The 24652-nt window shown below is 46.9% G+C and overlaps 1 protein-coding gene across 3 annotated transcripts in view; it reads right to left on the bottom strand.

Moving 5' to 3' along the window:
• Positions 1–4319: 4319 nt before the first annotated feature.
• The window catches only part of NLGN3 (neuroligin 3), a 78687-nt gene continuing 58354 nt past the window's right edge, over positions 4320–24652 (bottom strand). For 2 of the 3 annotated variants that reach the window (XM_089664824.1, XM_089664825.1), the window contains 5 exons: positions 23466–23525; positions 20945–21094; positions 18815–19000; positions 12327–13116; positions 4320–9203 (listed from right to left, as the gene is read on the bottom strand). In XM_089664824.1, the coding sequence (XP_089520950.1) occupies positions 8357–9203; positions 12327–13116; positions 18815–19000; positions 20945–21094; positions 23466–23525 (2033 nt within the window). In that variant the 3' untranslated portion in view covers positions 4320–8356. The remainder of the gene's footprint in view (positions 9204–12326; positions 13117–18814; positions 19001–20944; positions 21095–23465; positions 23526–24652) is intronic. The other variant, XM_089664826.1, reaches the window with a different exon arrangement.

Consider the following 24652-nt stretch of genomic DNA (forward strand, 5'->3'; position numbering starts at 1 on the left):
TAGTTGGGGGAGGAGTCAGGACACCACTGTACCCCTGAGTATTCGTGGGTGGAATCAGAACACCACTGTACCCCTGAGCAGTTGGGGGAGGAGTCAGGACACTACTGTACCCCTGAGTATTCGGGGGTGGAATCAGAACACCACTGTACCCGAGTAGTTGGGGGAGGAGTCAGGACACCACTGTACCCCTGAGTAGTTGGGGGAGGAGTCAGGACACCACTGTACCCCTGAGTAGTTGGGGGTGGAGTCAGGACACCATTATACCCGAGTAGTTGGGGTGTGGAATCAGGACACCACTGTATTCGAGTAGATGGGGGAGGAGTCTGGACACCACTGTACCCGAGTAGTCAGGGGTGGAGTCAGGCTACCACTGTACCCGATTAGTCGGGGGTGGAGTCAGGACACCACTGTACCCGAGTAGTCGGGGGTGGAGTCAGGACACCACTGTACCCCTGAGTAGCCGGGGGTGGAGTCAGGACACCACTGTACCCCTGAGTAGTTGGGGGTGGAGTCAGGACACCACTGTACCCCTGAGTAGTTGGGGGTGGAGTCAGGACAGCACTGTACCCGAGTAGTCGGGGGTGGAGTCAGGACAGCACTGTACCCGAATAGTCAGGGGTGGAGTCAGGACACCACCGTACCCGTGTACTCGGGGGTGGAGTCAGGACAGCACCGTACCCCTGAGTAGTCGGGGGTGGAGTCTGCACACCAGCTACAGATGTGTCATATTATATACATCACTGTGTGGGGTGTGTGCGTATTATCAGCATGTCCGCCTTGCTGCACCGGGGTCATCGGTTCAAACCCGTCTGGACACTGTCTGCATGGAGTTTGCATGTTTTCCTTACCCTTGTTTGGGTTTCCTCTGGGTATTCCGGTTTCCTCCCCCAATCCAAAGGCATGCTGGGAGGTTAATTGGCCCCTGTGTAAGGAGAACCTTGTATATGAGATAGGGACCTTAGATTGTAAGCTCCTGAGGTGAGTGGCAGCACTGCTGCTTTTCTTCATCCATGGGGTAATGGGGGATCTCCAAGCTCTTCATCCTTGGCATTATCTGTTCCGGAATACGATTCTCTACCGACTGACGTGACGATATCGTTACGTGAAGACAAAAGTAAAAAAAAACCCAATAGTGCTGATCTCCTGCGGCCTCTGCCGCCACTTCCTGTCTCCATACCCTCCAGTGATAGCTGCCTGGCATTTCTCAGGGCAGGGTTCCTGGTGGTGACAACAGTGGTCCTCGCTTGAGTAATGCGGGTTCCCCAGAAACTGTGTTGGGAGCCGCTGGACCAGATCCTTGGGAAGAGGTGGAGGTTGTGGCTCCAAGTTAGGAGGCTGCACTCTGTTACCTGGGGTGTCCTCCAGGGACCCCAGCTTGTTTAAATGAATGTAGAAAGCAGGGGTGGACTGATAACTCATGGGGCCCCCGGGCAATGGAGGATTATGGGGCCCTGGTGTCCTTGCCCAAACTAAAAAAAGCCTATGAAAAAGGTACCAGGGGCATCTCATGGGGGCCCCTACTGACCCCGGGCCCTCGGGCAGTGCCCGAGTTTCCAGTCCGCCGCTGGTAGAAAGGATGAGAGCACTTCAGCACTAAAGTCCAGTCTATTCTTGATGTATGTGAAAATGATCCAACGCGTTTCGGGGGACTCAAGACTCCCCTACAGCAAGGGCTCAAAATGCAAGAATGGAGGATACAACCGGACCAGAAATATTGGGACCAAAATCATAAGATTTGTGTAATGCGTCAGGCAGACTGCTGACAAGTTACAGCCTCGAAACGCGTTGCCTTATTCTGATATGCAATGAAAATTGTCTGGACTTGGTGCTCCTTTCCTTTCTCCATAGCCACCACTCGACAACTGGACAGCTTGTAATGGGCCTCAACCTTAGCCGCACCACTATTCCAGGTAAGTCCTATTCGCATCCACCATTACAGCCCTGATGAAGGGGAGACATTTATCCGAAACGCGTTGCCTTATTCCTATACACAATAAAAATTGTCTGGACTTTAACTGGTGCTCTGATCCTTCTCCATAGCCACCACTCAGCAACTGGACTTTTAATGGGCCTCAACCTTAACTGCACTGCTGTTCCAGGTCCATACTATTCACATCCACCACTACAGCCCTAAAGGGGGGAGGGATTTTGCTGAAACGCGTTGCCTAATATTACCTACGATAAAAATTGTCTGGACTTTAATTGGAGCTATGGTGATCTCATTCTTCTCCATAGCCACCACTGAGCAACTGGACAACTTCTAATGGGCCTCAACCTTAGCTGCACTGCTGTTCCAGGTCCATCCTATTCACATCCACCACTACAGCCCTGAAGGGGGGAGGGATTTTGCTGAAACGCGTTGCCTAATATTACATACAATTAAAATTGTCTGGAATTTAATTGGAGCTATGGTGATCTCATTCTTCTACATAGCCACCAGCTTCTAATGGGCCTCAACCTTAGCCGCACCACTATTCCAGGTAAGTCCTATGCACGTCCATCATTTCAGCCCTGATGAAGAGGAGACATTTATCCGAAACGCGTTGCCTTATTCCTATATACAATAAAAATTGTCTGGACTTTAAGTTGAGCTATGGTGCTCTCATCCTTCTCCATAGCCACCGCTCAGCAACTGGACAACTTCTAATGGGCCTCAACCTTAGCTGCACTGCTGTTCCAGGTCCATCCTATTCACATCCACCACTACAGCCCTGAAGGGGGGAGGGATTTTGCTGAAACGCGTTGCCCAATATTACCTACGATAAAAATTGTCTGGAATTTAATTGGAGCTATGGTGATCTCATTCTTCTACATAGCCACCATCTTCTAATGGGCCTCAACCTTAGCCGCACCACCATTCCAGGTAAGTCCTATGCACATCCATCATTTCAGCCCTGATGAAGGGGGGCATTTTTCTGAAACGCGTTGCCTTATTCCTATATACAATAAAAATTTTCTGGATTTTAATTGGAGATCTGGTGCTCTCATCCTTCTACATAACCACCACTCAGCAACTGGACAACTTCTAATGAACCTCATCTGTAGTCACACTGCTGTTTCAGGTCCGTCCTATTCGCATCCACCACTACAGTCATGATGAAGGGTGGGAGTTTTCCGAAACTCGTTGCTTTATTCTTATATACAATAACAATTGTCCGGACTAAGCTGGAGATATGGTGCTCTCATCCTTCTCCATAGCCACCACTCAGCAACTGGACAGCTTCTAATAGGCCTCAACCTTAACCACACCACTATTCCAGGTAAGTCCTAGGCACATCAATCATTTCAGCCCTGATGAAGGTATTTTTCTGAAACGCGTTGCCTTATTCCTATATACAATATCTGGACTTTAAATGGTGCTCTGGTGCTCCTTTCCTTTCTACACAGCCACCACTCAGCAACTAGAGAGCTTCTAATGAGCCTCTTCCTCAGCCAAACTGCTGTTTCAGGTCTGCCCTCTATGCATCCATCATTACAGCCCTGATGAAGGGGGGAGGCATTTTGCCGAAACGCGTCGCCTTTACCCTTGACCTGCGAACATCAATAATCTTAACTATACCCTCGAGTGGTACAAAAGCGGGTACGGAGAGTGAGGATCATGTATGTAAAGAAGAGGAAAAGCTCCCTTGAGAGCCAATCACGTTTGCAGAACCAGCCATATTTTTTGTGAGGAGACCCCATGGGAGCAGGCTGTATCCATTGAGTGGGGATCCCCCATGAGTGATAACACCGTCAGGGAATAAGGACCAATCGGACCTGATCTGACCAGACCTCTCTGGATGACATCTAGATAACCAGAGGCTACTACTATTTATGCGCATTTGAATTGCGTATCTGGTGAGTGCGCAATCTCATTTTTTATCACCAAGATCTACAGTCCATATCACTGGACACCCCAAGATCATCTGAAATCTCAACAGCACCTTTTCTCTCTGGACTTTAGCACCTTTGACCACCACCTAGTGGTCTTTGCATTTGCACTTTGTCACTTCATACATGCTTTTGTGTCATTGTTGAGTTTAAATAGCGTTGCACCCCCTCTTTGTATAAGCCTCTGGTAGTCTCCATTGGAAGCTTGTGAAACAGAGTGACAACACAGGAACACAATTGGGCATCAGGGAAAGAGCGTTGTCACCCTATACCAGGAAGTGACCTCCATGGCAGGATCACCAGAGACTGTTAAATGAAAGCTTTTTTTTAAAAAAAAGGATAAAAAATAACTTTTTGGATTGACATGAACACGGCGAACCTTTTTGGGTTTTCCATCCGGTACATCTTCACCGCCCCGTTCCCAGGCAACACAGTAACCGACCAGCATATAAAAATATGAGTTTTTATTTATTTGGAATACGTTTTCTACTCTCCTGTGATACAGTATAAATACATTCTATAAATACTGACCCCAGGTGTCCCTCTGTGTCACAAAACTTCCCTCGAACCCGTGGCGTCCCTTTTTTTCCGTCTCACAAAACCCACGTTCAAAAGTCATGGCGAATGGTAAAAAAAAAAGCTGAAAAGTCGTCGGGGGGGCCCCCGGCTGGAGGAAGAAGTGGGAGGGCGGAGGAGCAACACATCTATGTGAGTATTCATATGTACAACAGCTTAGAGAAACTGCCCCTGTGCACAGCTCTCTCTCTACATATATGTATATGTGTGTGTGAGGACACATATATACACGCAACATGTGCACAGGCCGAGACCCATACTGGTACCCACATACATGCACAAAGACTTCGATCTTCATCCAAACACAGACTCACCCGAGGAGGCAGAGTGGGGACGTAGAAGGACGGAGAGAGATTTCTCTTTGTTAAAAAAAAAAAAAAGATTTACTGTCGTTGTGAACACCATATAATAAAACACCTTTCATCAGAGAGTATATATATATATACATATATAGTCTCTTAATATATATATATATCTCAAAGCTTTAGATAAATGCATCATCTGTCCATGTTCCATTCACGTTTGGATTTTTAACGGGACCCCGTGTCGTTGATATCTCTGTAAACATAGAAAACAATATACACTGTGGACTTTTCTTGGTAATAAGAAACCACAAGAAGCCTAAAATTCAGACTAGAGCTTTGCCTGCGCACTAATAATTGCCGAAACGAATTCAGCAAACCAGACCGACTTTACTACTCCTGTTCCCAGGTTGGAGACAGTCTAACCAAGTTGGCCTCGCGTCCTCTAGAAACTTGTGTGACCGGGTGACAGGTTCCAGAGTTCTCGTAAGGACCACTGGCTTTTCGAAAATTCCGTTCCCGTGCACCCAAGAACCTCCCAGACGAGCAGATTTCTCAAACCTCAACCCATGATCCAATGTGAGGGCACTAACCTTCTCGCTGCACTTTGGGTCGTGAGGGAACTTTGATTTGACCTTGAAAACAAGTTCTCCTTCTGGGAGGTGCAGGTGATACATTCTGACAAGCCGGTGGTATGTACCAAAACTGGTGATGCTTTCCACCACCCCGATGTGCACGTCCGTTTTATCACCAGTAGCTGGTCCTATTCAACCGCGCTTGTTCTGTAATATTGGAGGCGTTTTGCTGCTTATCAAAATGTCTTCCTAAGTTCTAAATTGGAGAAGACACTTGAATGAGAGGTGAGATGTCTTTAACATTACAGAACAAGCCCAGTTGAATGTGACCAACTACTGCTAGATAAATCATGACCTGGATTCACGAGAACCTTCACAGAGGTCTTTGTTATTCTTTGTAGTGCCAGATTCTGTTTAAGTGGAAGTCGGTGTATTTTTGAAACTCAACAGTAGGCAATCTTTAACCCAAGCGTGATACCGGCCTACCGTTTCTAACAAGCTATTAGCTAAAAGTACACCATATGGCCCAAAGCCTGTGGACACCTGACCTGAGCTTGTTGGACATCCCAATCCAAAACTATGGGATTAACATAGAGTTGCCCAACTTTTGTGGTTATAAAATCCTCCAATTTCCACAAAATTTTGGAGGGTGTTTGTGTGAATTTGTGCCCATTTGTGAGGTCAGATACTGATGTTAGATGAGAAGAACAGGCTCTCATGTTGGGCCCCACATTGGGCACCAAAGAAAAAAGACCTGGCTCCCAATTGGAATTCCAACTGATCCAGAAGGTGTTCAGTAAAGTTGAGGTCTGGTACTGATGTTGGTTGAGACGACCTGGCTCACCATCGGTGTTCCAATTCATCCCAAATGCTTTTTGGACAGTTGAGGTCCAGGCTCTGTACAGGACACTTGAGTTCCTCCACACCAAACTGGACATTGATGTTCTAACTCATCGAAAGTTGTTCAAGTAGGGTTGAGATAAGGTAATAATGTTGAATGAGAAGACCTGGCTCATTATCGGCATTCAAATTCATCCCAAAGTTGTTCAGTAGGGTCTGTACAAGACCCTCGAGTTCCTCCACACCAAACAGGTCAAACCATGTCTTTATGGAGATGGCATTACTCTTCTGAGAAGGCTTCTGAGAAGAGAATTACTCTTGGAGGGTGTCTGTGGGAATTTGTGAGGTCAGGTACTGATATTGAATGAGAAGACCTGGCTCACCATCGGTGTTCCAATTAATCCCAAAGGTGCTCAGTAGGGTTAAGGTCGGGGCTCTATACAGGACACTTGAGTTCTTCCAGTACCTCAAACCAACTGAATACCTTTGAGATGAGGTCTTCTCATTCATAAGGTGAAGGGCAGTTACTGATGTTGGACGCTGGATAAAAAGACCTTACACCAAAGGTCTTCCAAAAGTAGGGTTGAGGTCAGGGCTCTGTACAGGACACCGAAGTTCCTCCACACCAAACTGGTCACAACATGTCTTCATGGAGCTGGCTTTCTCAGCAGGGGACAGTCATGGGGGGACAGAAAAGGGTGTTCACCAAACTGGTAATCCATGTCTTTATGGAGCTGGCTTTGTCAGCAGGGGACAGTCATGGGGGGACAGAAAAGGGTCTTCACCAAACTGGTCACACCATGTCTTTATGGAGCTGGCTTTGTCAACAGGGGACAGTCATGGTGAAACAGAAAAGGGTCTTCACCAAACTGGTCACACCATGTCTTTATGGAGCTGGCTTTGTACACGGGGGACAGTCATGGTGAAACAGAAAAGGGTCTTCACCAAACTGGTCCTCCATGTCTTTATGGAGCTGGCTTTGTACACGGGGGACAGTCATGGGGGGACAGAAAAGGGTCTTCACCAAACTGGTCATCCATGTCTTTATGGAGCTGGCTTTGTACACGGGGGACAGTCATGAGGGGACAGAAAAGGGTCTTCACCAAACTGGTCACACCATGTCTTCATGGAGCTGGCTTTGTCAGCAGGGGACAGTCATAGTGAAACAGAAAAGGGTCTTCACCAAACTGTTACCACAAGCTGGAAGAGCACAATTGTCTGCAATATCTTTGTATGATGGAGGATTACCAGGACCCTTCAATGGAGACACCTGAACTCAGTCATGGGAAAGGAGGACAGTATACTTTTGTCATTAAAGATAGGTGACAGAGAAGGTCGGGCGTCCAAGACCTTGGCCACATAGTGTATCTACTGGGACAGGTATTTCAAAAATAACTCATGCCACATACCTACCTATCACCTACATAACCTTCTTTCTAAGATGGCTGGCTTAATATATTTGGCACTGGGAAGATTAAGGTAGTTTTGAAACAAGGACCGTGTTCAGTCCCATTTCTTAGCTGGTGAATGAATTTGGCACACATTTGGGATAGAGCTGAACAGGCTAGGTGATTGGGTCAGACGTATCTTCGTTTTCAGTCTCTCTGTCCCGTGACTTTCTCCTGTCTTCCAATAAAAATCTTGTCATGTTTCTAAAAACATTTTTTTTTAGAAATATGATCTCTATCAGAGCCTAATACCCGTCCCCCAGTCCTTCTATACTAGTAAAGTAGACGTCATCCGTTCCACATCAGATCAGGTTCTCCACATGTACAGACAGTGAGGGTTTACAGTAACTGGAAAGTCAAAATGGTGAATGTTGATGAAAAGCTTTGTGGAAAAGATAAGGGACAATACATTGGGCTTGTTTCCCTTCTGCCTCTTCTCCAATCGCGATCTTCTTTGTCGAAGGCCTTTTGTCTGCAGATAAATGTCTCCCTCACCCTAAGCTGCCCTCACTCTATGTGCCTCCACAAAGGAAAAAGCACTTTAGGAAACAAGAGCACACCACAAGTGTGTCCTTGGTGGGTCATGACCGAATCGACCCTTTCCGTATTAGAAGCAAAGCCCCACACCTGTCCCCCTTCTTCTTTGGGGGGTATGGAATGTGTCATTTTTCGCTTCTTCCTTGTCTCCGACACCTTCACGTAGACTTGGTGTTGGGGCAAGGAGGAAGTGCAACATGGTGGGGTGCTATACTCTGGTGGTGGAGTGTGAGTGGGGGAGACCGGTGCTGTTGAAGCCTGCAGAAAAGGTGTTGTAGGGGTGAAGGCTTTGAAGTCCCACCAGAGAGTTTGGGATCATGGTGATGGTGTTAGGTGTCATGAGTGGAATGTCGTCAGGGGAACGACGTAATGTAAGGGTGTAGTCAGATAGTGTGGCGAGACGCAGGTTGTCATGGCCGGTGACTCCTCCTCCCTCACAATCAGGGTGTCCAGCATTGATTTGCAGTGAGTTGAGCTCCTCAGGAGGTACTGGGCTGTGTGCTGGATCCCGCGTGGCTGAGGCCCGCTGTGGGCTAGGCTGGCGTTGAGTGTCCTGACGCCGCTTATCATTGCGGTAATACAGAGCGGCAAAAGCCAGCACGTTGAGGAATAAAAGAGAAGCTCCCACAGCGATGGTGACACTGAGCTCTGTGGAATAGTCCCTGGGGTCCTGGATGACAACCGGGTCCACTTGGTCGATGTCAGGGTGCCACTTGCCCGCTGGGCCATTCAGCGTGGGCGAGGCGGCCGGACGCTTAGTTTCCCAAACCTTGGGCCTGCGGGTGATATGTGAATTCTGAGTGGTGTCAGAAGGTGGCACCTTGGTGGTAGTAGACGTGTAGTGGAACATGTCATGTAGGTTATAAAGGTGCGGCACGAGATGTTTCCAGAACGCCACCTTGGTGGCTCGGTAGTGATCACGCACACGTGGCTTCAGGCCAATATGCAGATACAGCTGATCCCGCGGATTGTACTTGGACCAGGCCACCTCCTCAAAGCGGTTTGCCTTGGTATGGATGAACTTCGTATCCTGTGGGACAGGTTTGTTGGGGTCACTGGAAAATAAAAGAGAAAAATTAGATCATTAAAGTTTAAATGATCAGTAAACCTAAAACGGTTACTTCACACAAGAATTAAGACATTTATTTTCACTTCCTGAGCAGGCGTGTCCTGAGAAACAACAGGAAATGAGAGGAAATCTCTACAAAGTACAGGAAATCCCGTCTTAGTTGTCACCGGAATAGGTGTCCCCATTGGAAGATTTCCCTCTGTTCCTGTTCTGTAGTCACATATGCAAGCTGGTTTCCATATATCAAGTCTGACTGGTCTAAAATATATCATTTTCCCTTTAGAATTGGTTTAGAAACACGAAGGGCTGAATAAAACGTAATTCCACCACTTTCATGTCTTGTCAAGCAGATGGCAGCACCGACACACTGGGGGCTATTTACTACCAATCAGCTTCCAGGTTTTATTGTCAAAGCTCCATTGAACAAGCTGAAGGTAGAAGCTGATTGGCTGCACCAGATTCCGAGTGCTCCAGTTTTAGTAAATCCCCCCCCCCATTGTGTAGGTTCTCCTCTGTCACCTAGACGCATTTCGTGTTAGGGCACGTTGACATGCTTTTAGGCGCAGCAAGCGTGTTTTCCTCTCGTGAATGCACCGGTGAAGGTTTTTTTCAGCCCCCCTATGTTAGATTATGTGGCCGTAGGCGTTTGCAGGCATGAGGCCTTACAAGGAATGGTTGTGGAAATGGAACCCCGTGATGGACCCTTGTCGGTGTGAATTCAGCAATGAGCTGTGATTGAGTTCCTGACAGCATTAGGTGTTGCTACAATCAGGAGCGGACTGACCATTTGGAAACTTGGGCACTGCCCGAGGGCTCGGGGTCAGTAGGGAGCCCCATGAGATACCCCTGGTACCTTTTTCATAGGCTTTTTTGAGTTTGGGCAAGGACACAGGGGCCCCATGATCCCCTATTGAGTTGTCAGTCCGCCCCTGGCTACAATCAAAATTCTGCGACGTGTGAGCTGGTCATGGCAATCACTGCGCTCATACGAGCTCCATGGATTGCTTGGCCAAAAACCGCGACGATGGTGAGGAGGGAATATCTGAATTGTGCGACAAAAGGTGTGGCCAACCAGTGAAAAGCATCTGATCAGCATCCCAGGAGCTTATCCTCCTCCAGATCTACTCTTCTGCTCCCCGACCCCTCTAGCTAATCCCCCAATTATGAAATTTATGAAAAAAAAACCCTAGAAGCTCCAAATATTACCAGAGTCTGCAGTCACACGGCACACTGGTTCCCAAGTCTACTTCCTTCTTTTGGGTGCCCATGTCACTGCCTGGTGCCATGGACACTTTCCATTTTGTCCATCGGTGTGGATCTTGCAGTGTTCTGAAGACACCAAAGACGGCAAGGAGCATTAACAAGTCTACTTCCTTCTTTTGGGTGCCCTTGTCACTGCCTGGTGCCATGGACACTTTCCATTGTGTCCATCGGTGTGGTCCTTGCAATGTTCTGAGGACACCAAAGACAGCAAGGAGCATTAATAAGTCTACTTCCTTCTTTTGGGTGCCCATGTCACTGCCCGGTGCCATGGACACTTTCCATTTTGTCCATCGGTGTGGTCCTTGCAGTGTTCTGAAGACACCAAAGACGGCAAGGAGCATTAATAAGTCTACTTCCTTCTTTTGGGTGCCCATGTCACTGCCTGGTGCCATGGACACTTTCCATTGTGTCCATCGGTGTGGTCCTCGCAGTGTTCTGAAGACACCAAAGACGGCAAGGAGCATTAATAAGTCTACTTCCTTCTTTTGGGTGCCCATGTCACTGCCCGGTGCCATGGACACTTTCCATTTTGTCCATCGGTGTGGTCCTCGCAGTGTTCTGAAGACACCAAAGACGGCAAGGAGCATTAACAAGACCAGCCCAGCCTGCATTGGTGAATCACCGGTACGCATTCTCAGAATGGGTGTCGTGGAGGGTCACGTGATGGCGGACACAGTAAAAGAGACTTTAAAGGTTGATGGTAAATAGATGCGAATAGGGGGTGGGGTAGGGTGGGTTTTCACTGCACCCGGAGATGGGCTCCAAGAACAATGAGTAAGATGTTTTAGCCAGAAAAGGCATTTTGCAAGAGTGTGGTCTCATTATTGGGATTTGGGGGGCGATGGGTTCATGGGAAGCAGTTGAGAGCCTGAACCTCACCAGTCTACAACACCCATCTAGACTTGGCCTCTTAAACATCACTACACCTCCAATAAAGAGATGAAGAATGCTGTCAGGAAACGGTTGCAGGAACAATGTGGACTTTACATGTATGGTTTGAGCTAAAGGCCAACTCCACCTTGACTAGACAAACAAAAAAAATGAGAAATGTTTCAAATAAAAAACAGGTTTTGCTGCAATACTCACCCAGCTCTACCCTGCACAAGGTCCCTTTTGTCTCGCTGGTCTCCTGGGTTGAATGACACCAGTCAGTCAACCCTCTTCCTGAGAGCCCATTGCATCAAAGAAAGCATCATCACCACGACCTGGGCTCACAATATGGTGCTTACATGCAGGGGCGGACTGACAATTCGGGAACTCGGGCACTGCCCGAGGGCCCGAGGTCAGTAGGGGGCCCCATGAGATGCCCTTGGTACCTTTCATAGGCTTTTTTGGGTGTGGTTTGAGTGTGGGCGAGGACACAGGGGCCCTATGATCCCCTTTTGCCCATTGGCCCCATGAGTTGTCAGTCCCTGCTTACATGTGAATAAATGAGCACCATTCACTACAGCAACATGGACCGTCCATCGCCAATGGAAGGAAGACTCTGCACATCACATGGTCGAGGAGAAGACAACTGGAAACCAGGTATGTGTACTAAACTCACGGGATAAAGGGTGGGGTGGGGTGTGTGGGTTGGAGGGTCTCTTGATTTAAATTGCATATTCGAGGAATTATTTCTGTTTTTTCATTTATTAAACTATTCCCACCCAATCACAAGTAAGACATGTAACATTTACTTTCCATTCATCTTTCGAAAATTGCTATTCATCTCCTTTTTTTTTGCTGAAACCGGTCTTACAAATCACAATTTAATCATTGGCAAACCTCAACCAAGCCCCAGTTACTTCAAGACCCGCTGTCCATTTTAAAATGTTTTCAAATATTAACTCTTGTGGTCACATACCCCGTTTTGGCAAAGTTGGTCCAGTAGGTCATGACTACGGCACTCAACATGACGTCATTTTTGGAGAAATTGCACGGGAATAAATCCGTAGGGCCCACCATAGGGACACCGAACACATAGGGCAGCTCGTCACCATGGGCAGCATCAGACCAGGCGGGCTTCATCAAACTCTGACAGTGATGGTAAAACGCATAAAAGTACGTTGGCGAGCCGTACCGAGCGTGTAAGTCAGCGGTCACCACTGAAGGCTCCACCCACTGGTGGTCAGTGAACAAAGCCACCAAGGTTTTGCGTCGAGTCTCGGGGTTATCTCGGTCAGCCCAATCTGTGTACATGAACTTGATGGTCTCACGAAGTGTGTCTTTGCCTTCCGGGTACCCATACAGGTTGTCCACAAAGTTAGACACCGAGTAGTCAAAGTCGCTTCCGGAGACGCCGTCTTCTGCATCCACCACGTTTTCCACGAACTTGAGCCCTTCCCCTTGGTTGACCCCCAGCATTATATCGTAGTTGAGGAATTCTCCTTGCTCCATGAGAATCTCTGGGTCATCTGGAATGACATCTCCATCGATGACCGGTCCAAAGGCGACGTGATATCGCGCCGGCTGGATATCTTGCTCCACCAGTTCTTTGGCACTCTTCTGACGCAAGCAATCCACCATGTCCACGGTATCCAGCACATTGCAGCCGACTTTCTCGGCGAGGAGCCGAGTGTATTTCACAGGTTGGTAATTGACGGCCCAGCTGGAAAGAGCTGATCCGCTTTGTATGATGGCCCTCTGGAACAGACCTGCCACAAGAGAACAGATTTAGTCCACGTATACACCAAGCATGACGTATCTAGCAGTCTACACATTTGTATTTCACACCAGGACCTCCGTGTCCATGATTTATTAATCCTATCTCATCAGTACAACATTGACGTTGGAGCCTTTGAAGTGGGACTTTCTGCTGGTTTTATATGAACTCCCCGGCATCAGACACTGCGAGACAGAAAGACAGACGGAGACCCAGAAATCCGCAACTCCACTTCCTGCCCAGCTGGTCTCAGTGTGTGCCAGGGAAGAAACGGAGCACAAGAGGATCATTCTAGAGACGGGAGGGGATGGAGGAAAATGAATGGAATTAGAGGAGAGGGAAGGAGAGAGAAAACAAAGAGTACAAAGACTGGGAAATGAAGTGTGAGAAATAGGTAGCAAAGTACGAAGGAGAACGGCAGAGGATCGAACCGCACTACTACTGCCCTACGTGATGGTAGAAATGTCCACCCACCACCAATGATAACACCACGGAGGGAATGAGGAAATAACCAACATAGAGACGGGAAATAACCAACATAGAGATGGGAAATAACCAACATAGAGACGGGAAATAACAAACATAGAGACGGGAAATAACCAACATAGAGACGGGAAATAACAAACATAGAGAAGGGAAGTAACCAACATAGATACGGGAAATAACGAACATAGAGACGGGAAATAACGAACATAGAGACGGGAAATAACCAACATAGAGATAGGAAATAACCAACATAGATACGGGAAATAACGAACATAGAGACGGGAAATAACCAACATAGAGACGGGAAATAACCAACATAGAGATAGGAAATAACCAACATAGAGATAGGAAATAACAAACACAGAGACGGGAAATAACCAACATAGAGACGGGAAATAACCAACATAGAGACGGGAAATAACCAACATAGAGATGGGAAATAACCAACATAGAGATGGGAAATAACCAACATAGAGATGGGAAATAACCAACATAGAGATGGGAAATAACGAACATAGAGACGGGAAATAACAAACATAGAGAAGGGAAGTAACCAACATAGAGACGGGAAATAACCAAGATAGAGATGGGAAATAACGAACATAGAGAAGGGAAATAACCAACATAGAGACAGGAAATAACCAACATAGAGACAGGAAATAACCAACATAAAGATGGGAAATAACCAACATAGAGACGGGGAATAACGAACATAGAGACGGGGAATAACGAACATAGAGAAGGGAAATAACGAACATAGAGACAGGAAATAACGAACATAGAGACAGGAAATAACGAACATAGAGACAGGAAATAATCAACATAGAGATGGGAAATAACCAACATAGAGAGGGGAAATAACCAACATAGAGAGGGGAAATAACCAACATAGAGACGGGAAATAACCAACATAGAGACGGGAAATAACCAACATAGAGACGGGAAATAATGAACATAGAGACGGGAAATAATGAACATAGAGACGGGAAATAACCAACATAGAGACGGGAAATAACCACAGACAGAATAAATACGTGAACATTAGAAAGGGAAGAGACTAAACTCGGCCACATACTTCTTTCATTTCTCGTAGGTTCCATCTGTGGTGCTCAACTTACAAGGTATAGGTGGCCCCAACTGTGGCCCCTGAAATCAGCATAGGGCTGAGCATGATATTCCATAAAGAAATGTTGATATAGATCAGCCTTCCTCAACCTCTCTAACAGAGAAGAACCCTAGAAATGACTTCCTGGACTTAGGGAACTACTGCTAATAATTGTCTACAACTTGTGGTTTATGTGTGATGGCCAATGGGGAGAATTGGTGGTCAGCGGGAAGAATGTCCCTTACATTGGTGGTCAGCGGGAATAATGTCCCTTACATTGGTGGTCAGTGGGAGGAATGTCCCTTACATTGGTGATCAGTGGGAAGAATGTCCCTTACATTGGTGGTCAGTGGGAGGAATGTCCCTTACATTGGTGGTCAGTGGGAAGAATGTCCCTTACATTGGTGGTCAGTGGGAAGAATGTCCCTCACATTGGTGGTCAGTGGGAAGAATGTCCCTCACATTGGTGGTCAGTGGGAAGAATGTCCCTTACATTGGGGGTCAGTGGGAAGAATGTCCCTTACATTGGGGGTCAGTGGGAAGAATGTCCCTTACATTGGGGGTCAGTGGGAAGAATGTCCCTTACATTGGGGGTCAGTGGGAAGAACGTCCCTTACATTCGAGGTCAGTGGGAAGAATGTCCCTTACATTGGAGGTCAGTGGGAAGAATGTCCCTTACATTGGTGGTCAGTGGGAAGAATGTCCCTTACATTGGAGGTCAGTGGGAAGAATGTCCCTTACATTGGTGATCAGTGGGAAGAACGTCCCTTACATTGGTGGTCAGTGGGAAGAATGTCCCTTACATTGGGGGTCAGTGGGAAGAATGTCCCTTACATTGGGGGTCAGTGGGAAGAATGTCCCTTACATTGGGGGTCAGTGGGAAGAATGTCCCTTACATTGGGGGTCAGTGGGAAGAATGTCCCTTACATTGGGGGTCAGTGGGAAGAATGTCCCTTACATTGGTGATCAGTGGGAAGAATGTCCCTTACATTGGGGGGTCAGTGGGAAGAATGTCCCTTACATTGGGGGTCAGTGGGAAGAATGTCCCTTACATTGGAGGTCAGTGGGAAGAACGTCCCTTACATTGGTGGTCAGTGGGAAGAATGTCCCTTACATTGGGGGTCAGTGGGAAGAATGTCCCTTACATTGGGGGTCAGTGGGAAGAATGTCCCTTACATTGGTGATCAGTGGGAAGAATGTCCCTTACATTGGTGATCAGTGGGAAGAATGTCCCTTACATTGGGGATCAGTGGGAAGAATGTCCCTTACATTGGGGGTCAGTGGTTACTTATCTCAGAGGCAGAAATTGCTCATTGCTCAAGGAACCCCTAGAAACCTCTGGAGGAACCCTGGGTTCCACAGAACTCTAGTTGTGAAAGGCTGATATATCTGGATTGGGGATTCTGAGGACATCATTCATCATACCTCTATGTCCTTCTCCAAGATTATGTAGAACAAAATTCTACTGATGAAAGAAAAAGAAAAGCGGGGAATATTCATGAAATGCGGACATTTAACACCAACACATGAATAAAGCGCAGATTATCCTTCACATCATAATTCCCATCCAACACGTTTCTTGGATCAAAGTCGTCTTTTCCAAGGATTCGTATGCAGTTCAGATGATGAAGACAATCACGTGTAATGGATCACATTAGGTATTTAGTAGGACATCTTAATCCTTCGGCACAGTATGAAAAGACCCCCCCCCCTCAGGAGGCACCCGGTGTGGGGGGACCAGTCTCCCATGTGGAAATAGAAGGATCCTCAGGATAAGGTTGGCCCAAATAAAGGAAGCCAAGAGACAGGAAACACCCCCATTTCTTTCCTTCATTATTCAAAATCAAACCATGAACCCGTGAAGAAGCCTTTGGACACTTACCTTTCCTGCCACTCCGACAGAGAGAACTGTTCTCTGAAGACCACAGAGAAAGAGACACTTCTTGGGTGTCGATCTACTGGGTTCCCCATGAGAGTCGCTGGTTCCTCCTGGTGACCTCTATGTCCTATATTAGTTGGAGGTCAGAAAATGACCTCTGCCTGGAGCTGTGGTGGCCCAGGCGGTGGACACCCCCAGGTAGGAGAGGTAAGTATCACTTTCCTCTTTGCAGGTCTAAGCTTCGATGGAACTGTTTTATTATACAGGGACTTTCGCTGATCTAGCAGATGACATCTAATGAACATCTGAGAGGTGTGACCCCAGGAAACTCATGGAAGGGAACGGCTCGGGGACACAAAATGTTCTCCTCTTATCGAATATACTTTGTACCTTCAGAGCGGCCGACAAACAGACATCTGATGATGCAATCATGGAATAATGTCAGATGGTCCATATACCTTCCATGTGATGGAACAGACACACAGACATGAAAACGTGTCGTTAGATGATGGGGGTGATGGTGTCATCAGATGATGGGTGTGATGGTGTCATTAGATGATCTGCAGAGGTAACAAACATTGACATATTGGTCATCAGATGATGGGTGTGATGGTGTCATTAGATGATGGGTGTGATGGTGTCATTAGATCTTTGGAGGTACAAACATTGGCATATCAGTCATCAGATGATGAGTGTGATGGTGTCATTAGATGATGGGTGTGGTGGTGTCATTAGATCTGTAGAGGTCATGAACATTGACATATCAGTCATCAGATGATGGGTGTGATGGTGTCATCAGATGATGGGTGTGATGGTGTCATCAGATGATGGGTGTGATGGTGTCAACAGATGATGGGTGTGATGGTGTCAACAGATGATGGGTGTGATGGTGTCATCAGATGATGGGTGTGATGGTGTCATCAGATGATGGGTGTGATGGTGTCAACAGATGATGGGTGTGATGGTGTCAACAGATGATGGGTATGATGGAGTCAACAGATGATGGGTGTGATGGTGTCATTAGATGATGGGTGTGGTGGTATCATCAGATGATGGGTGTGATGGCGTCATCAGATGATGGGTGTGATGGTGTCATCAGATGATGGGTGTGATGTTGTCATCAGATGATGGGTGTGATGGTGTCATCAGATGATGGGTGTGATGTTGTCATCAGATGATGGGTGTGATGTTGTCATTAGATGATGGGTATGATGGTGTCAACAGATGATGGGTGTGATGGTGTCATCAGATGATGGGTGTGATGTTGTCATCAGATGATGGGTGTGATGGTGTCATCAGATAATAGGTGTGATGGTGTCATCAGATGAGGGGTGTGATGGTGTCATCAGATGAGGGGTGTGATGGTGTCATCAGATGAGGGGTGTGATGGTGTCATCAGTTGAGGGGTGTGATGGTGTCATAAGATGAGGGGTGTGATATTGTCATCAGATGATGGGTGTGATGGTGTCATCAGATGAGGGGTGTGATGTTGTCTTCAGATGATGGGTTTGATGGTGTCATCAGATGATGGGTGTGATGGTGTCATCAGATGATGGGTGTGATGTTGTCATCAGTTGATGGGTTTGATGGTGTCATCAGATGATGGGTGTGATGGTGTCATCAGATGATGGGTGTGATGGTGTCATCAGATGATGGGTGTGATGTTGTCATCAGTTGATGGGTTTGATGGTGTCATCAGTTGATGGGTATGATGATGTCATCAGATGATGGGTTTGATGGTGTCATCGGATGATGGGTGTGATGTTGTCATCAGATGATGGGTGTGATGATGGGTTTGATGGTGTCATCAGATGATGAGTGTGATGGTGTCATCAGATAATGGGTGTGATGGTGTCATCAGATGATAGGTGTGATGGTGTCATCAGATGAGGGGTGTGATGTTGTCATCAGATGATGGGTGTGATGTCTTCAGATGATGGGTGTGATGATGTCATCAGATGAGGGGTGTGATGTTGTCATCAGATGATGGGTATGATGATGTCATCAGATGATGGGTTTGATGGTGTCATCAGATGATGGGTGTGATGATGGGTGTGATGGTGTCATCAGATGATAGGTGTGATGTTGTCATCAGATGATGGGTGTGATGTTGTCATCAGATGATGGGTGTGATGGTGTCATTAGATCTGCAGAGGTACCCAATTTTCAGGGATTATTTGAGATATTTGTTCAGAACACGTGGCCACGAATCTGGAGTACCTTCAGAGTGATGGGACAGCGTGAGAAGACTGACACAAGACGCTCCGATGCCTGAACCAAAAACTGTTATCCGATGCGGGTCTCCACCGAAAAACGCCACGTTCTCGCTGACCCAACGCAGGGCCTGGATCTGGTCGAGGAGCCCATAGTTGCCTTTAGCTGCCTGGTCTCCGGTACTCAGAAACCCTGCAAAGAAGAAGACATGTCATTCCCTCACATACATGGGGCTGTTTTATCATGAATGAAGGTCGGGAAGGTGGACTTCTCCTTTAAGGAGTACAATGTTGTGTGATTGGACAATGAAGGAGCAGCGGCAGACTCATGAGGTCACCTCTCTGCTCACTCCTATCACCAGGTTCCTTGTCAGCCTATCTACACCTGACTGATTCCCAATCCCTACCCTCCTTCTCCCAGTCTGAGCCCTGCTGTACCGGGGGGGGGGGGACAAGAGGCTGGTGTCAGACCTCATTCAGGCATTCATACAGTACAACATACGTTTGGACCCGCTCCCTCCCACGCACGCGTGCCGCAGCTGTGACGCATCAAGACCAAAGGTGTGGAAACATCTGCAACTGGTTTTCCTGAAAAAGCAGCCACAGCCTGAGAAGAAAGAGCTGCCTTTGGCAGCATGCTTGCAGGGGACAGGCTTTATAGGGGACAGGCATGCTGGCAGGGGACAGGCTTTATGGGGGACAGGCATGCTGGCAGGGGACAGGCTTTATGGGGGACAGGCATGCTGGCAGGGGACAGGCTTTATAGGGGACAGGCATGCTGGCAGGGGACAGGCTTTATAGGGGACAGGCATGCTGGCAGGGGACAGGCTTTTTGGGGGACAGGCATGCTGGCAGGGGACAGGCTTTTTGGGGGACAGGCATGCTGGCAGGGGACAGGCTTTTTGGGGGACAGGCATGCTGGCAGGGGACAGGCTTTGTAGGGGACAGGCTTTTTGGGGGACAGGCATGCTGGCAGGGGACAGGCTTTTTGGGGGACAGGCATGCTGGCAGGGGACAGGCTTTTTGGGGGACAGGCATGCTGGCAGGGGACAGGTTTTTTTGGGGACAGGCATGCTGGCAGGGGAAAGGCTTTATAGGGGACAGGCATGCTGGCAGGGGACAGGCATGCTGGCAGGGGACAGGCTTTTTGGGGGACAGGCATGCTGGCAGGGGACAGGCTTTATAGGGGACAGGCATGCTGGCAGGGGACAGGCTTTGTAGGGGACAGGCATGCTGGCAGGGGACAGGCTAAATAGGGGACAGGCATGCTGACAGGGGACAGGCTTTGTAGGAGACAGGCTGTTTGGGGGACAGGCATGCTGGCAGGGGACAGGCTTTTTGGGGGACAGGCATGCTGGCAGGGGACAGGCTAAATAGGGGACGGGCATGCTGACAGGGGACAGGCTTTGTAGGAGACAGGCTTTTTGGGGGACAGGTATGCTGGCAGGGGACAGGCTGTTTGGGGGACAGGCATGCTGGCAGGGGACAGGCTTTTTGGGGGACAGGCATGCTGGCAGGGGACAGGCTTTTTGGGGGACAGGCATGCTGGCAGAGGACAGGCTGTGGCTAGGCTTTGCACACCTTTTCTTTTGATGCAGTGGGATGGAATGTATTTAGCCGGTTTCAGGCTGAGATTTCAGCAGGATGTTGATGTTGCATTTGCACATTTAATGAGGTAGAACCATTTGTTGTACTTTAGCTGTTTAATTTCCCGCAACGATCCGTCTAATCGCGTAGCTCGGGGGGTCGGTTTTCACCCCACACTCGCTACACCTGGGAACATTCTATATTTGCGGCGGAGTCTGCCTTATTATCACATCCGAAGTGACGTCACCACGCATCCCATAGAAGGGAATCCGGAGACAGAACCAACGGCAGCCCTCTAGGGAGACATTAATGGAAAGGCCCCCCCACCAGCGTTCCCCCGATTTTAATATGAAATGCTTCAGGGGGCTCATTATCTTTGCGGGGACCCCGAGGACAATCAACGAAAAGCCATATTAACTGCGGAATTTCCATTCACTGATTGCGGAAACGCAGAGCCGGCGGCACATTTGGAAGCCGGGAACATCAACAGTCAAGTCACAGAACAGCAATAAATAAGGAGGAGAAGATATGAACAACGTGTGTCACTAACCCAGAACGCCCACTCGATAGTTCAAGGTGATAACGATGACGTTGCCGTAGCTGGCCAGCACACTTCCATCAATCATGTTCCCGCTGCCCTCCATGTACGAGCCTCCGTGGATGTACACCATGACCGGCTTAGCTCCTGTGTCTCGTATATCTGCAGGGAGGTGGAATGAAAGGTAACAGGGCCTTAGAAAGTGATAACCAACCTGGAGAGGCTCTTGACACCAACCACTTGGCTTCATTCACACGAAGAACACAAAAGGCAGACAATGTACATCTTGACGGAACACGTGGGCAGACGCGGTCTTAACCGACAAAGTCAGACCGAGGAGAGCAGGTGCCACCACTTCCCCAAACACAAAGGCCCCTTCAGCTCTGGAGGCCCTTCCCACCACCAGCTAGCCAAACATGCAGCTCATGCCACAGAAATAATTGAAAAAAAAAGAAGAAGTAAAATAGGCCCTTTCTCAGGACTGTGGTCCCCTCGGTGCTTGACCATAATGATAGAACGAAAGGGGTGCAGTCCTGTGAAGGAGCGTTACAACGAGGTGATGAAATGGACTTTCCGATAACAATCATGTGGGGTAGTTGCCCAGCTCACATGAGAAGGGTCCATCAACACGAGCAATGAACTACTCAAGCTCTAGCAGACAAGGAGATGTGTAGAAGGCGGACAGGGGACAACTAAGCCAAACGCCTGGAGATAAATGTATAGAGCAATAACAAAGAAGAAAAAAATGGCGCTAAATAAAGCAATGGCATGGAAAAAAAAGTCTGCCGCAAGGCAATGACTGTGGTCCTCACTCGGAGAGCTAGCACTCAAATAACACAGTAGGATCAAAAAAAGATACAGATTAAGATAAAGGTGTGACAGGAACAAGAAAAGGGGCTCAAGGCCAATGCTCATACCATGGTGTGTCCTAAGATCTACACAAAAATGACCTCCTCAATGGCATCTACACAGAATGACCTTCTCGATGGCATCTACACAGAATGACCACCTCAATGGCATCTACATAGAATGACCACCTCAATGGCATCTACATAGAATGACCACCTCAATGGCATCTACATAGAATGACCACCTCAATGGCATCTACACAGAATGACCTTCTCAATGGCATCTACACAGAATGACCACCTCAATGGCATCTACATAAAATGACCACCTCAATGGCATCTACATAGAATGACCACCTCAATGGCATCTACATAGAATGACCACCTCAATGGCATCTACACAGAATGACCTTCTCAATGGCATCTACACAGAATGACCACCTCAATGGCATCTACATAAAATGACCACCTCAATGGCATCTACATAGAATGACCACCTCAATGGCACCTACATAGAATGACCACCTCAATGGCATCTACACAGAATGACCACCTCAATGCCATCTACATAGAATGACCACCTCAATGGCATCTATATAGAATGACCACCTCAATGGCATCTACATAGAATGACCACCTCAATGGCATCTACAAAGAATGACCACCTCAATGGCATCTACATAGAATGACCACCTCAATGGCACCTACATAGAATGACCACCTCAATGGCATCTATATAGAATGACCACCTCAATGGCATCTATATAGAATGACCACCTCAATGGCATCCACACAGAATGACCACGTCAATGGCATCTACATAGAATAACCTTCGCAATGGCATCTACACAGAATGACCACCTCAATGCCATCTACATAGAATGACCACCTCAATGGCATCTACACAGAATGACCACCTCAATGGCATCTACACAGAATAACCACCTCAATGGCACCTACATAGAATGACCACCTCAATGGCATCTACATAGAATGACCACCTCAATGGCATCTACATAAAATGACCACCTCAATGGCATCTACATAGAATGACCACCTCAATGGCATCTACATAGAATGACCACCTCAATGGCATCTACATAGAATGACCACCTCAATGGCATCTACACAGAATGACCACCTCAATGGCATCTACACAGAATGACCACCTCAATGGCATCTACACAGAATGACCACCTCAATGGCATCTACATAGAATGACCACCTCAATGGCATCTATATAGAATGACCACCTCAATGGCATCTACACAGAATGACCACCTCAATGGCATCTACACAGAATGACCACCTCAATGGCATCTATATATAATGACCACCTCCATGGCATCTACATAGAATGGCCACCTCAATGGCCTTCCACCATCTACACCCTTCTAGACACGACCCTTCACAAGCCTCACCTTACTCCTCGTTCTTACTCCTCTCATTGGCTACAGCTACCTTAGAAAAGCCAAAAGTGGAAACCTGACTCTAACCGAGGAACCAACCAGGGTAGGAGGATGAGTTGTGGATGGTCAAGGTTAAAGATGAGAAGTGCACAATGAAAAGGGAGATAACCCTCTAAGATCTCTAATACACGTGAGAAGGAGGAAAGGAGGGAAATAGGCAGAAGGAAAAAGTATGATGATAATGGGTTCCATGCATCAGCCTCAGCCAGCAAGTACCTCCTTCCTCGTCTTCGTCATTATCCGATATCTCTTCCCCCTGTTTCTTAGCGCTGGGTCCTGGAGACCGAGCCGAGCAAACGGAAACAAACAAGAGAATTCAAGAGATAACAGGTCTCCAAGGTACAGGACATTGAGTTCTTACCCTGGGGTTGGAGGGTAGGTTCTCAAACTGAGGGGTTCATGACATAAAAATATCAGAGCTTTATGTGGCTACATCTGCTGGACTTTGTTGGCGGAATCAACACATTCTATAAGGGGGTCAGGTATCAGGAATAGGAGATTTGATATGACCTAGGGTGTAGCATCGCATGAATGGAGGAGTATTTCTGTCCTTCGTCTACACATGCAAGATAGTGGACTGACCTACATTTATCAATATGGTGCCAAGAGCAATCCTAGCCAGAATAAATAATACCCGTCTGAATTACTAAGCTAAAGTGTATCTAAAGCCAACACTGTATTTTACTTTTAATATTTCTAAGAAATAAACAAAAGATATATTGTTTTTATTTAATTTTTTTTCTTTTAGAATTTTACATTTGGTATTAAGTTTTTTTAAGACAAAAAAAAAACCTTCTAAAACCAAAACATTTGTATTCTATTTTTATTCTTTTTCTTTTAGAATTTTACATTCGGTATTAAGTTTTTTTAAGACTAAAAAAACCTTCGAAAACCCCAAAATTTGTATTCTATTTTTATTCTTTTTCTTTTACAATTTTACATTCGGTATTAAGTTTTTTTAAGACAAAAAAAAACCTTCTAAACCCCAACATTTTTATTCTGTTTTTATTCTTTTTCTTTTAGAATTTTACTTTTGGTACTTAAAAAATATATATAGTTCTAGTCACCAGTACATATTACTATAATATTGATGCAGACCAGTCACCAGTTTGTTCATAGCCCTGAAAAAGGGGGACCAACTCTCGAAACACATTGGCTTTTCTTGGTGAATTTATATAAAAAAAAACCTATTCTGGAATTAATAAGTGGAGTGGTGCTTCTATTCTCTACCTCATCTTCATTGTTCTCAAGGATCAATTTACAAAACCCCTACAAAAATAGAGCTGCAAGCTAACTCCTATGCAAAAATGACGATTACATAGAACATAATGATTAACCCATCTCTCCTCACCATCACAATGATACCATATATTATATATATATATATATACATACATATATAA

Source organism: Staurois parvus, unplaced genomic scaffold (genome assembly GCF_062004578.1).
Source record: "Staurois parvus isolate SC_StPar_1 unplaced genomic scaffold, SC_StPar_1.0 ptg002059l, whole genome shotgun sequence".
Taxonomy (NCBI): domain Eukaryota; kingdom Metazoa; phylum Chordata; class Amphibia; order Anura; family Ranidae; genus Staurois; species Staurois parvus.